The sequence below is a fragment of the Sebastes fasciatus genome, chromosome 7 (genome assembly GCF_043250625.1).
Source record: "Sebastes fasciatus isolate fSebFas1 chromosome 7, fSebFas1.pri, whole genome shotgun sequence".
Classification (NCBI taxonomy): Eukaryota; Metazoa; Chordata; class Actinopteri; order Perciformes; family Sebastidae; genus Sebastes; species Sebastes fasciatus.
The window spans coordinates 31,303,584-31,318,205 of NC_133801.1; the positions used below are offsets into that span (position 1 = coordinate 31,303,584).

The following is a 14,622-nucleotide window of genomic DNA, read 5'->3' on the forward strand; positions in this document are numbered from 1 at the left end:
ACACCTGTTTTGTTGAGTTATGTTGTAATTTTTTTTTTTAAAGCTGAGGGTAAAGAAACGAAATGATGGCATCGATGAAAGAAGAATGATTTCTCCTCTTACAAAATATTTTCATAAGCTTTCTTATCAGTTTCCTTCATGAATAAAATCCCACTCAAAGCTACTTTTCACAATCGCACGTTTGACCCCTATATCGTGATCGCTGTGATGACAGAAGAAGAAAAGAAATCACAAATTGCTTAAGAGAAATCCATCAGCAGTCAGCTGAAACTCTGACATCCCCCCATCTGTACAGCTGCTCTTCCCTCTACATCTGTAAATATTTGAGGTTTACGTTGGGAATAAGGTCAGCTTAGGCATTCTTAAACAAGCAGGACTCACTTCGGCCGGACAAAGTATATAAATGTCACTATTCACCGGCCCTAAGAGAAACAGACAACTGAGAGATTTGCAGAATGCAGGGCGGGTTTTAACTCAAAGCCTTTCAGCTTGGGCTTTGTGGCTCCTTGATGGCTCTGCTGCAGTGTGATGGCAAACAACCTGCTTAGAAGAGAAAACTGGAGCCGTCAGCTCAGATTCTCTTCCACTTTACCATTTCATTTAGTGATATCATTTTTTGTAATATTTGTGATACCACATCCAGTATATTTTGTAGACTACAGAATCACACTGATGGCTCTTGGGGTGAGACAGAGTTGAGTTTAAAGAAGGTTATTTTGTCTGTGAGCACCGGGTACTTCAAATGAAATTATGTTTAGTTCTCAGATGTGTTGCCACCTGTCTTTCTTTTATGGAACCCATAACTACCTCTTGAAAACGACAGCAGCATGGGTCAAATTTTGGCTCGAGGACAGCTGGGAATGTTCACGTATGTTAGAGACAAGTATATTTAGGCTGCAGTGTAACCTTGAGTATAATGAGATCACATGTTATTCAGTGGCCACATGTTTTAGGATGTTTGATGATTATATGAATGATGCATTTTCATAAGGGCTGTTAATTGATTCGAATATTTAATCACGATTAATCGCAAATTAATCACACATTTTTTATCTGTTCAAAATGTACCTTAAAGGGACATTTGTCAAGCATTTAATACTCTTATCAACATGGGAGTGAGCAAATGTGCTTTTATGCAAATGTGTGTATTTTATTACTGGAAATCAATTAACAACACAAAACAATGACAAATATTGTCCAGAAACCCTCACAGGTACTGCATTTAAGATAAAAAAATATGCTCAAATCATAACATGGTGAACTGCAGCCCAACAGGCAACAACAGCTGTCAGTGTGTCAGTGTGCTGACTTGACTATGACTTGCCCCAAACTGCATGTGATTATCATAAAGTGGGCATGTCTGTAAAGGGGAGACTCGTGGATACCCATAGAACCCATTTTCATTCACATATCTTGAGGTCAGAGGTCAACGGACCCCTTTGAAAATGGCCATGCCAGTTTTTCCTCCCCAAAATTTAGCGTAAGTTTGGAGCGCTATGTAGCCTCCTTTGCGACCAGCTGGTTGGTATCAATGGATTCCTTAGGTTTTCTAGTTGCATATGATGCCAGTATATTCATGCCAGCTTTAAAACCGAGCCCGCTACAACCTAAAAATTGCAAGTTGCGTTAATGCGTTAAAGAAATTTGTGGCATTAAAACAAATTTGTGTTAACGCGTTAAATTTGACAGCCCTAATTTTCATTATAAATTATCTTGTAAGCTTATCTTGTAAAATTTTGATTTTTGTGCAACTCCGGGTTAGTAGGGCAAAGCAATGTCTAAGAACTGACCATTTACTTGAAGGAAAAACTGGGTGCTCTGAAGGCTAAAATTAGGACAGGAAAATAGGATCTTACCACCTTAAGAATAGTTCCAGTTTAAAGGAATAGTTTGACATTTTGGGAAATACGCTTATTCGCTTTCTGGAAAATAGTTCTATGAGAAGATTGGCACCACTCATGTCTGTACAGTAAATATAAGGCTATAGCCAGCAGCGGGTTAGCTTAGCTTAGCATAAAGACTGGAAACAGAGGGTAACAGCTAACCTGACTCTGTCCAGCGGTAACAAAATCCCCCTACCAGCACGCAAATAAATATATTCCCCAAAATATCAAACGAGTCCTTTAAGTTTGTGCACTGGTTTGACCCTGCCGTGTCCAAAGACAGATGAGACGACATGTCAGCAGCCCATGCAGAGAGATCTTTTCTGCTCTGTCCCCTCTGACTCTTACATAAGAGCTCTGGAGTCCGTATGAAACTTCTGACAGCAGGGAGCGAGAATGCGATACAGATTGAATCACAGCCTCGGAGTCTAAGAATAAACGGGCCGAATGTGTGAGCCATTACACCGTGTTTGAACAGGCGGTCATGGCTGTACTGAGCGATGTTTTATGGAAGTATCTGGTAAAAGTTTTTGGCACCTGCCCGACAACCTTTGACTCCCCCCCGCCTCTGTATGATCTCTAAAAAGTGGAATGCACCTCATATCTCCCTCAATCTGCTGCACATCATGCAGGCAGAGCTAATCTTAGCAGGAATGTGTTGGGTGTTGACTAAGATTTTGTCTTGTTGGAGCGGGATATATCATTATTTTTTTGTTTAATCTACATATCATTTCTTACACAATGACTATAATAAGATGGTATGCACCTTTGTCAACAGCCGTCCTAACAGCCATTGTCGTGATTTCAATAGAAAAGGGCAAAATAAGGAATTTTTAAGTTTTTAACCATTAACCTGCTAAAGCTGCTGACTATTCTGTAGTGCACAATGACAGCTATTTTTCTGACTCCTCTGAGTCTGATATCACTCCCAGTCGTTGAATACACAGATTGACATTTGGCAAGTTCAACAACAGCTCAGTCAAAGTTATCTGATGCTGTAAAAGCTTGTTTATATCAGGAATGCTTCAAAGCGCAACAATAAATAAGCAACACATTCTCATCCCAACTCGTCACAAACTGGCACTTTGTCAAACCCCACGCCGTCACTTTTTCCGTTGCAGTAATCACGTGCTTAATGTTGTGAATTAAACAAAAACACTTGTTTAGGATTAGGTAACAAAGCCACTTAGTTAGGTATAGGAAAAAACAACATGGTTGGGCTTAAAATGTCTACGTTTTTACAGTGCAAATGTGACTTGACGTTGTGAACACGGGACACGAACGAACAGCTGATTTTAAAGTGAAATTAAAATGTAACGCACGGGACAAGAACAGCGGTCTCCTGGTGAAAGCAAGCCCAGAGGAAGACCGCCGGTCGTTGATCCCAACTTTCGTAGTAGCCAAATGGCGGTACTGCAACTTCCGTGTTCATCACGTGATGCCATTGGGCCGAAAAATACTTTTTTCCATAGACTTTCATTGGGAAAGAGACGTCTGTAACTCAGCGGATAATTTTTTTATAGGTAAATAAACTCCCCAGTAGGAACACTCTAATAGCCCTTATTTAAATAGCTGAATCCAGAGTTATTTCCCTTCCTCCGTTCATGTGAGTGAGACCCAGACCTAGGCTGGAGCGCAAGCCGTGACGACGGCGTGACGTTGCGACCCCGTGACCAAGTCATGTGACCAAGAGGACTCCAACGCTGTATCCAGCTCTCTTAATACATCCATGGATGAAAGCCTTGTGTTTCTTGGACTCATCCACCATCTCCCGCCCGCCTTGTGTGTCTCTTTCACTCTTTAAACAACGTCACTACAGCACTTTCCCTGTGCTTTTACAGTCACCGCGGATAGGTTTACATTGTAGTGAATGAAAAACTCAGTGCGTCTCCTACCCCCTTTTTGCAGCAGTATTGAACACCCACGGCTGTGACGATATTTGATTGTATTGATGGTATCGGTATTTGATGCCCTGGGAATGAGAATGGGCTGAAATAAGCCAATATTTGTAATTATGATGAGTTGCAGCTCTTCAATTATGGGAGGGGGGTGGAGCCTATCCCAGCTGACATTTGGCGAAGGCAGGGCACACCCTGGACAGGTCGCCAGACTGTCACAGGGCTTATTAGTCAGTTAATTGATAAACTAATCAAGACATTTATCAATAATGAAACAGTTGTTAGTAGCAGCCCTAATTGTATAGATGTGTGTAGTAGTTATCTTGACTTTGCTGCTCTGCACAGGGTCTGGTTGAGGCCAGCTCTTCTCTGTGTTCTAGTATCGGTGGAAGGAGACGTATTTGGGTTGAGGATTCCTACTTTTAATTGGTGTTGACAGAGACAGGCATAACAGAGGACACGCTGTTCTGTCATTCGGACTGACCGGTCCTGTAACTGCCCTGTTGACTCTCAGGCGGGGTGTCATTTGTGCTGGGACAGCAGCTATCATTCAGCAACACGGACCTGTCACTCCATGTAAACATCCTTGTTGGTGAAAGCAAAGACAGCCGCCGTGAAAGGGACTCCTGCTGCTCCTCCTGCGCAGAGGATGTCACTTTTCCTGACCTGCAACCTTTGACATGTGTCCACCATCTGACTGCGACCGGACTGAACTACGCCGACGTGTTTAAAGTGGGTCAGCGCTCCAGATATGCCAGGATGAAATACTTTCTCTTGGCTGCTGAAAAAGAGAGAGTGATGTGTTCAAGTCTTTGAAGCCCTGTCAAATGGGCACATCTCCACTGGGGCCCGGCATCTGCTTTTTTGGAGTGCTTAGTTTATTTCTGAAACTGGGTCTAAAGCTGGTCCTCGGAGACTAACTTATCAGGTCCGTTGCATTCCCCCTCTCTTCAAAGACGCATGTAGATCTTGAAAGCACAGCGATGATGGCCCTCTGTGTTTCTGTACATTAAACCCAGCCTTTGAACTCTGTTGCAGAAGTGTTTAGGTATGTGTTGAAATTCTGCCAGACTGTGCCAAATCTCTCAGTCAATAATGAGGGATACATCAGTGGCTGCAGAGGCCTCACTCACCTCTTCCATATTTAAACAGAGGTAAAAATACATCTATAAGAGCACACGTTCATGACCTGTTTCCTGTTTTTCTTGTTTCTCTGTTGAAGGACCAGTATGTAGGATTTAGTGACATCTAGAGGTGAGGTTGCAGATCGCAACCAATTGAAACCTCTCCCGTGTGCCAAGTGTGTAGGGGAACTACAGCGGCGGATGCGAAACACGCGAATGACCCTATCTAGAGCCAGTTGATGTTAGAGTAGTGTGGGTCATTTGGAGCACAGACAGTATGTGTGTACGTGGGAAGTGAGTGGTGAAGCAAGAGAGCGAGTGGTGGCAAATGTGTGTGAGAGAACAAGAGCAGAAGACGGAGTTAGTTTAGCTTTGAGAATATCAAGTGAATATACGGTGGATTTTGCCACACGATTCGACTGTTATCAGGCCATTAAATAGGCTTTATTAGTGACTATAAGCACCATAGATGTGGGTCATTAGGTGCCTACTACGCCTACTACGTTGTAAAACTGAAAGAGAAGCTTAAAAGCAAAACGTTCTAACATGTTGTAAAACTGAATGAAATGTCACGTTTTGAACACAAACAAAGGTTTAGGCAACAAAACTACAACTTTTAGGGGGAAAAAAAATTACACAGTTCTGGTTTCACACAGGATACAAACTCCGGTCCTCTGGGTGAAAACCCTGTGTTTTGTGTCCCATCCATCGTCCCCAACATCCATTCCTTATGGATATCGCTAGATGTATACCTTCTTTTGGTGATCTACCATGTGAATAAATGATAAAACCCACTGGGTGGGTTTAGTAGGCCCCTATTTACCCATGTCTATGGGGCTTATTGTGACTGATAACGCCTATTTAGTAGCCTGACAACAGTCTAATTGGCTGATTTTGCAGTTTGTGCAGAAATAAATGCTGCAGCTCCTCAAGACCAACAGAGGTTTCCCGTGTCTTGTTTCCCAACAGCTGAGTGGAATGACGGGGGTTAACTCCGGGGCGAGGGACGTTATCGACTTCCGGCCCAAGCAGGAAAAGTTAACACATTTTTTGGTTTGTCAGTTCTGGGCTACCGTAGAAACATGGTGGACCAAACCACCAGGAAGAGCGCTGGGATTTGAAGCAAATTTTACATAGTGGCCAAATGGTGAAATTAGGTAAATCAACTTCCCTGTATGAACACTTGAATAGACATTATTTAAATCATCAGGTCCTAAAAGTTGCTAAAAAACTAATAACTGCCAAATCCAGAGTTATTTCCCTTCCTCCGTTCATGTGAATGAGCCAGAGAAAATGGGGCGAGGGCTGGGAGGCGGAGTTAAAGGTAACTAGTGAGCTTGCTCTTTGGGCCCAATGGATGCGGAAGATTGACGGATGATCCGTATAATTTTATACTCGAAAGTCAAGCTTTTTTTGCTTCATGCGCCACTGAGCAACTGTCATAGGAATGAACGGGAGCCCGCCTCCAACGCTGTGTCCAGTTCTCTTTATACATCCATGGAGAGGACCCGCTCTCTATGTCGATATAAACGGTTCATTCTAAGGTGACAAAAACACAACGACTCTTATTTTCAGGCAGTTATACACTAAAGAAATCATACTTATTGATAATATACAATTTCTGCCAGTAGATCCCCCTAATTGTTACACACTGGTCCTTTAAGTAGGAGTCAGAGAGTTGGGATTTTGTGCCCTCACATAACCGAGTAGTTGAGCCTGCTAACCCTGGAGCCACATGGACACCCCTGGTGGTTTAATGTAACCCGCCAGAAATTTCTTGGCTGTGACTCTCTCTACGCTTTAAATCTTCCTCTTCATCTGAATAAATCATAAATTGGACTCCCAGGTGCCCGCTGACCTCCGGCCTCATTGGCCGTTTGGCCTAAAAGTGTGAAAGACCGTGTAACAAAGACAGATAGTGCACAAACAAAACCACCTGTCCTGTTTATACAGCCAATCAGGTCTTCTTTGTTGTCACAGCAAAGTGGCAGCCATATAGGTCGCTCATCCAGCCAAGTGCTTCTTTACACCGCAAGCGTTTCTGCTGCCATGACAACGCCACGGGGGCCGTGGCCCTCATGAAACATGCAGTACACGACTAACTTATTGTGTTGAGTCCAACCAGCCAATAAAAACCTTTGCAGATATGTTGATGGAAGTTTGAATCGGCACCGTGTGGGCTGATTGCCAACTGACTGTCATGATGGAGGGTTGCAGTGTTGCAAACGGGCGGGCTGGGAGTTTTCACAGCTTTTTTTTTGTCTCTACCAGGGGAGAGATGTGGAAACAGGGCAAGCAAACAAGAGCGTAAATCAGAGCAGTGGGGCACAGAGGGGAAATGAAGAGAGTTGGGCGAGACACTGGTCCAGATCAGGAAGATACTTTCAGAGCTCTGGCCTCTGGCAGGCATTTTATACCTGCAGAATTAACAATTAAAATCAAGAACCTCTATCACCCATTGTTTTAAGTGAGAATCCTATTTTTTTTGGTCTTTTTCCTTTGTAGTAATATATATCATCCATTTCCTTACAATACCACTTTTCCAATACAAACAATGTAACAGTATTCAAGGGAAACAGTACATGCCTCAATAAAATGTCCTTTAATCTTTAGCTAACCGTTTAACCCCTTAACAATTCGATGGCCTGCCGGTGGGCCCGGCCGCTATTCTGTCTTTCAGAGGTTGTTGCGGGCCAAGTTTTCAAGTTTTCACATCCTGGTATCATATGAAACTAGATAGCCTAAAGAATCCATTGGTACCAACCACGTCATACTAGCTTTGTCGGGAAGAACGCTAAATAACGCTACTAAAGTTATAGTTGTAGTAAATTAAGTTATACTAAATTGTGGCGAGTCCTTTGACCTTTGACCTCAAGATATGTGAATGAAAATGGGTTCTATGGGTACCCATGAGTCTCCCCTTTACAGACATGCCCACTTTATGATAATCCCATACAGTTTGGATCAAAAACAAAGCATTTGTTTTGCATGCAGTATAAATGTGTAATTTTCGCTTATACTAAAATGGTGTATTGGAATATTTCTGCATACTGGTCTTGAATTACATAAATTAGGTATCACTGTAAAGCTGAGACTCTTGTGGATCCAATGAGGCCAATTAATGTGTGGTGATGTTAGTCCCCATAGTAGCCATTTCATTGTAGTGAGACAATTTTTTGAAACTTGACCTCACTGTATAAAATGACCTGTGGTGACCTCTAGGATAATCACAGCCTCATGAAACTTTACAAACACAGACTAGAGACCTAAGACATTCAGAGGATTGATGACTTTCTTAGGTATATTGATAATAAGGGTCTTTCTGAGCAGGTTCCAGAACAGAAGTGCTCGCCATCCAATCGACGAAAAATGCAATTCTTGCAGAAAGCTCCAAATGTCAGAAGTTTTTGATCCCAAATCACAGCATGGCTTTTTCTACAGTGTCCTCAAGGTCTTTGTGTCTTAATGTGGTATTTTGGAGGGATTATTGATCATTTTTATCAATTCTTGAGAGGTAAGAAATGGTTAAATTTGAGCACCAAATCCAAAAATAATAGAGCATGGGAATGACCATCACAAACTTATATCATCATGTTCTACGCTCTTATACACTTTGATAATTCATTTTAATTGATTAATTCATTTATTCATATTTTTAATAATGATTAGAACAACTTGACACACAGTGCTGAGCTGCATCTCAAATTAATTAAAGAGGGCGGAATGATGAGGGGTTAAACCTCCTGGTAACAACAGATCATTTGGGATAGCAGGCTGGTGCCTCTGAGTTAACAAGTGCTAAATCATGCCACCATTTCTGCTACGGATTTCTCTTTATTGACTTTGACATTACGGCAGTGATTGCACTACTGAAGAATGCAGGGAGACATCCTCTATCCCTGAATTCAGGGAACTGGGTGTGTGCCTCTAATGGTTTTCACAGCCAAATAGTATGACATGCTTTTCTCAAGCTTTCAGAGTGGAGCTACGTTCAAGTAGTTAAAGCCAAAATCTCAATTTCATTGTCGTTGCTTTCCTCTCAAAATGAACTTCCTGTGCCGCAGTTACTGATAGTTTGTTATTTTCTTTTGTCTTGTAGATGTTCAATAAGATGACCAACGCAGCACGGGCAGGTAAGACATTATTTCTGTTTTTCCAGCAGCGTTTTGATGCAATGTGCTGACATCAGAAGTTAACACTATCACTTCACATAAGAACGAGCCAGTTTTGATCTCTGATTCTAAATTTAGGTAGAGTGGAGGGTCTCCGATGTGTGTCTTTCTGTTTGTCACAGCCCTGTGATACACTGCCAAACTCTTCCTCTCTGCTCATTGCATGCTGGGATAGCACCCAGTGACCCAGGTTTAGAAGGTAGAGGAAAAACGATGAGTGAATGTGGTACCGACCCCGCTCTCCCCTACCAGTCAATGCAGTCTTTACACTGATTTCAGGGTGTATTTCGGTTCCCATTTCTGTTCATTTTAACAAAAATGTAGCTGGAAGAGTCCTAAATCTCACTGTATATTACATCGTTTTTATTGACTGGGCAATTATATTAAATTAAATGTAGCAAGAAAAGGAACCTCTATGCTGAAATGTAGAGTTTAGACACCGTTGCCTCGTGAAACTTCCTTTTACACATGCTGAGTCTGAGAATTCTTTGTATTCTTGACAGAACTTTATGTCTGAATCAGTTTCAAAGCTTGATCTTTTAGGGAGTCTGTTCAATCTCAGTCAGCTCTGTACTGCAGCTGAAACAGTGCTGCGCTGCTGCTGTCCGGCACATCATGAAAATCTCCCCGCGAGTTGCTCCTGCACTGTGTCCCGGCCCTGCACGGTGGCATTGCTCAGGCGTCAGACAATGTTAATCAGACTGACAGCCACAGGTGTCTGCTCCCTCCCTCCCATGCAGCCCGTGTCTCGAGAATGTCTCTTATTTTAAAGGCCTTCTATGTGTTGGTCACTTGGCGGGATGCAGTTAAAATTAGGCAGCGTGCCAGATCATTGTTTTATGTTTTGCTGAGGGGAAATATTTGGCCCGTGTGATGTGGCCCTTGGGGGGCAGCTGCGGGATTTGGGTAGATGCCATTTTAGGCTCAGGTTGCACTCTCACATGACCTCTGTTGTGCACGACGGCAACGCACAAGTGGACGTTATGGTCTGGAAAAAATTCCATGTCACTTTTATGCAGCAGTTAACTAATGTGTGGTCTGCTGGTGTGTATGAGATATGCGCTGTGACCGATCGCTGGTCGCTCCTAACTGTAACTTTTGGAAACCCGAGTGTGAGACCACCGTGAATAACATCAACAAGTTTGTCAACACAGCGATGAGATTCTCCTCAACACACATTTATCATTCTATTTTTCCACCCTATGATTTCCATAGCAAGCTGCGTGCTTTCTGTTTTAGGAGGCTGAAATAAACCAGACCAGAGACAGTGTCGCTGTCAACTTTATTTAGTCATCAAGTTAATGAAAACAACATATGGTTCAACTGGAATCTAATAATAAAGTAACGTGGAGAATGATGAATGTTGTAGAGAGGACAAAGCTGGCAGAGAGTCAGACACATTAGGTGCGATATTCCCTGTTTGCATTTTACAGCTAGGCTAAGGAGACCTCTTTTATGACACGGATACGAGGTGGCCAGATGGTTCTCAGCATCGTCCATAACAACACTGTCCGCCTCATTAAAATGACATTGTCCAGGAGAGGAAAGCACATTCTTTGGGTCCAGATCCAAAATAGCAAAGCAGCAGCGAGATGGTATTCTGTGCTATTTACGTGCTGCGTCTTTTTATTGCTCTCATATGCACATGGTCTACACATTTAGTGTGTGTGCAAGTACACACACTGTTTTCATCAATAGCCGCCTGTAAACAATACATTCTGGTTAACAATGGCACGCTATTAAAGAACTTTAAAATCTTGAATAGGGGAGAACGGGGTCGATTGGGGCAATTTTGTATCAACGCCAAATAACCTTGCATTACTCACAGACGACTTGAACAGTAATGAAAATAATTTGATCCCTGAACAGACACAGGTGTATGTTAACAATATCAACAACAATTTATCACGTTTATTAGAGCCCAACCCTAAACGTGAAAGACACAATTTTATTAAATGTAGAAGGAGTGCATTTTCACAAGACACCTTGTTGTGGGCTAAAACATATCATTTGAATTGAAAAATTGCAGTCTAAATTTTAACACCCTGCTCACACATTTCTTTGAGAAAAAGAAAATATTCTCATAAATTTCTGAGATATGGAATTTCTACAGAAAAAAGTGTTTTCTGACTGGCTGCCACTTGAGTAAATATTCACTCCGTGGGTCTGATTCAGTTAGGAAAAGCCTTTGTCTTGATGATGAGTGACAAGGTAGGAACTATAAACAATACTGTCTTTACCGTCCCTGGGAGCAGCCGATTAGACTGTTGTCAGGCTATTAAATAGGTGTTATCAGTTGCTATAAGCCCCATAGATGTGGGTCAGTAGGGGCTTACTACACCCACTAGTAGGTTTTTATCATTTATTCACATGGTAGATCACCAAAATAAAGTATAAAAGAACACGACAACGACCTCTAGCAACCGTAGTAATTATGACAGGAGCAAAAGTGGAAACACAAGACTTTGTAATTGTCTTTGTGTTCGTAGTTATTTTAATCCAAACACAATGTTTTTCCCTAAGCTGTTTTTTTTGTTGCTTAAACCTACAGAAGTTGTAGTTTTGTTGAAACGTAACGTTTCATTCGTTTTTTCAACATGTTAGAACGTGTTGTTTTTAAGTTTTGCTTTCACTTTTACAACAAAGTAGGCGTAGTAGGCCCCTAATGACCCACATCTATGGTGCTTATAGCGACTGATAACGCCTATTTAATGGCCTGATAACAGCTGAAACGGATGCAGCAAGAGCAGACAAACTTTGGACTCATGTGCTAGCTACCAACAGGAATTCAGACAGCTAAAACTAGCATCAACTGATATGCCAGAAGATAAGCTTTCATATAATATGTTTTTTGTATGTGGCGTAACTAAAAACAGTATGGTAGAAGAAAAATAACAAAAGAGCCAAAAATGTACTTACAGTACATGCTGAGTGAAACAGTGAATAAAATGTGAGGAATAGAAAGTAGGTCTCCACTTTGAGGTTGAAAGTGAAGAGGGTGTGGATGAGTATGAGCATGGGGAATGACATAGTTGCTTTCTAACTTGCTAAAAAGGCTCTGTCCTAACTGTCCTCCTGTCCCAATTGACCCCGCTCTCCCCTATTCATAAAACCAGTACCGTGTATTTTACAAGCTCCCGATTTACCTTAAAGACAAGTGATCTTTTTTGCATCTGAAAACATGTTTGCAGTGTTTGCATGATTGCTTTGCCATCGACTGCAAAGATATACAATTTTGCATGCACTTTGATGAAGTAATGTAGCATTTATAAAACATTTGCCACATTGTATAACACATACACAACATTTACAGAGAGCTCGGTAAATATTGTCATCACTGATAATAAGCACTGCACCATTTAGGATCGAGAAAGTGACGAAAGATTTAAAAAAATTGTTCAGGGGATTTCAAAACTCTTCCTTCTTGTTTTTATGTATATAAGATCATGCAAGGAATTTATGGGGAAAAAACCACGAGACCTTTTAGCCCACTTGAACTTGTTGTTTTGTTTTTCCTGAGGCCAAAAAACAAAACCCAGAGCTCCATCCTCAAACCGCATATGGATATGCTCAAAGAAGATTTGCTCTATGGAGGAGGGAGAAAAAAAGAAAAGCTTAATCCTCCTTCTCAAATGTTTATTTTCTGAAGGCATTACTCAACGTGTATGGAGCATTTTTGAAGTATGATGGGCCAAAAGTGCCTCATTCCCTCTCACACGGCGTAATTTGTATGGAAATCTATTCCCTGCAGTCTCTTTAATTGCAGTGTGGAAATGAATGGCTTCCTCTGGTGAGAGGAGGCAGCTATGTTCATCCTCAAAAACCCTGCTGCCTTAACTGACATGAATCATAGAATTAATGAATCCGCGGTGACACGGCAATGCTGAGAGCTCCACAAGCAGCCAGCTTTCTGTCTGTCAGAGATACAGTACAGATAAGGATGAGGATGAAGCTGCATTTATCTGTCTGGCTTAAGACACGTGTTTAGGGGGCAGACGTGCGATTTTTGAAATGGTTATGCAACTAATGTATATTTTGTAAATGCATTTGTGTTTACCATAGCAATAGAGATTGCAGCGGCGAGGTTAGACAAGCAGACAGACCGACAGGGTCCAAGGAGAAGCAGTTATGCAGAACTCAGTGACTTTTAACATGCATAAATAAATGCTCGTGTGCTTTTGTTATGATAAACATCACCTTCCCAAACGGCAGTCGGAGGGAAAATGAGGCTTAAACGGAGACTCTGTGGCCCAGAACTGTCAGGCCGAGGTTTCCCACTCTGAGCTTTCAAACAGACAGACATTTACACAGATCCTCCTCTCTGAATAAATATGCTAATCTACTTTCAGTGTGGAAATCTCCTGCTACTGATTATAAGAAAAACAAAGAGGAAACTCTGTGAATCCCTTGGAGACGTCTTTCTGTTTGTAAGGAAAGTAACGTAAAGCTTTGTGTCCCCTCACACATTGGTGTGAATGACTCCCAGAGAAAAGCTGTAGAAAAAGAGGGGAAAGGGATGTTTTCAGTGTTTTAATCTAGAACGCCGTGTTTCCTTCATTGGCAGACTTAAATGTCACCTGGTGATGGATTCCCAAATGCAGCCTTTCTGCTTTTATTGATTCTCATTTCAGGGTCGTTTAATTGAGCTGCAAACTGTTCTTAGAGAAGTGTCTTTGGCATGTGGAAGTGAGATGAAGTAAACATTGAATGTGTGGGGTGTAGAGCCAGAGAAACGTCTAAATCTAGTACCCCTTGGCAGCAAATTTTTGTTTTTACTTTATTTATTGGATTTTGCATGAACATACAATTGCGTCATCGGAGCATTTATGAAAAGTGAAAAGATATGCATTCCCTTAATACAAAGACATAAAAAGGGACAATGGACATATTGCTTAACACCAAAACAGCTTTCAAGACTGAGTAAACTAAATTAATGCAAGCATAAAAAACGATTTTTCTTTTTAAAGAACACAACAAAACAAAAAAATGAATAAGAAAAAAACAAACAAAACAAATACCCATCAATCAGCTAATAATAAACCATGTCTGTAATAGACATTAATAGTCGTGACAGCCGCATATCACCCACGCCACAGCAAGCACAATATTGGTACACCGCCAAACCGCAAAAGTTACTTCAATCAGGAATGAGTGGGAAGTTATTCCTCTAATGTTTTTTCGTTTGCCAACATTTCTGGTGATGAGCAGTGATAGCTGTGTGGTGTTTTGACGCAGCATGTGCTGTGCATAATATACGAGGTCAGTTGAATGGTGTGACATACTTTTCCTTGAATCATCTGTCGATGGAGTTAGAGCGTCTGTAAGTGCTGTATCGCTTCATATCCATAGTGTCTATCCCTGTTCAGTTTTGCTGCTTCCAGAAACTCAAAGCATGTCACATCTTTAGGATTTTTGTTGGAAATACATGTTTGACATCAGGTGTTTTGGTCAGAATGTGGACATCTTATTTATTTATGTGAAACATCCATAGACTGTGTTTAAGAAGTGGACGTAGTCAGCGTGACGTCACCCATTGGTTTGTGCA

The 14,622-nt window shown here is 41.6% G+C and overlaps 1 protein-coding gene across 1 annotated transcript in view; it reads left to right on the plus strand.

Moving 5' to 3' along the window:
* The window catches only part of stard13b (StAR related lipid transfer domain containing 13b), an 87,361-nt gene that overhangs the window by 16,543 nt on the left and 56,196 nt on the right, over positions 1–14,622 (plus strand). Inside the window, exon 5 of the mRNA XM_074640298.1 lies at positions 9,005–9,038. Within this exon, the coding sequence (XP_074496399.1) occupies positions 9,005–9,038 (34 nt within the window). The remainder of the gene's footprint in view (positions 1–9,004; positions 9,039–14,622) is intronic.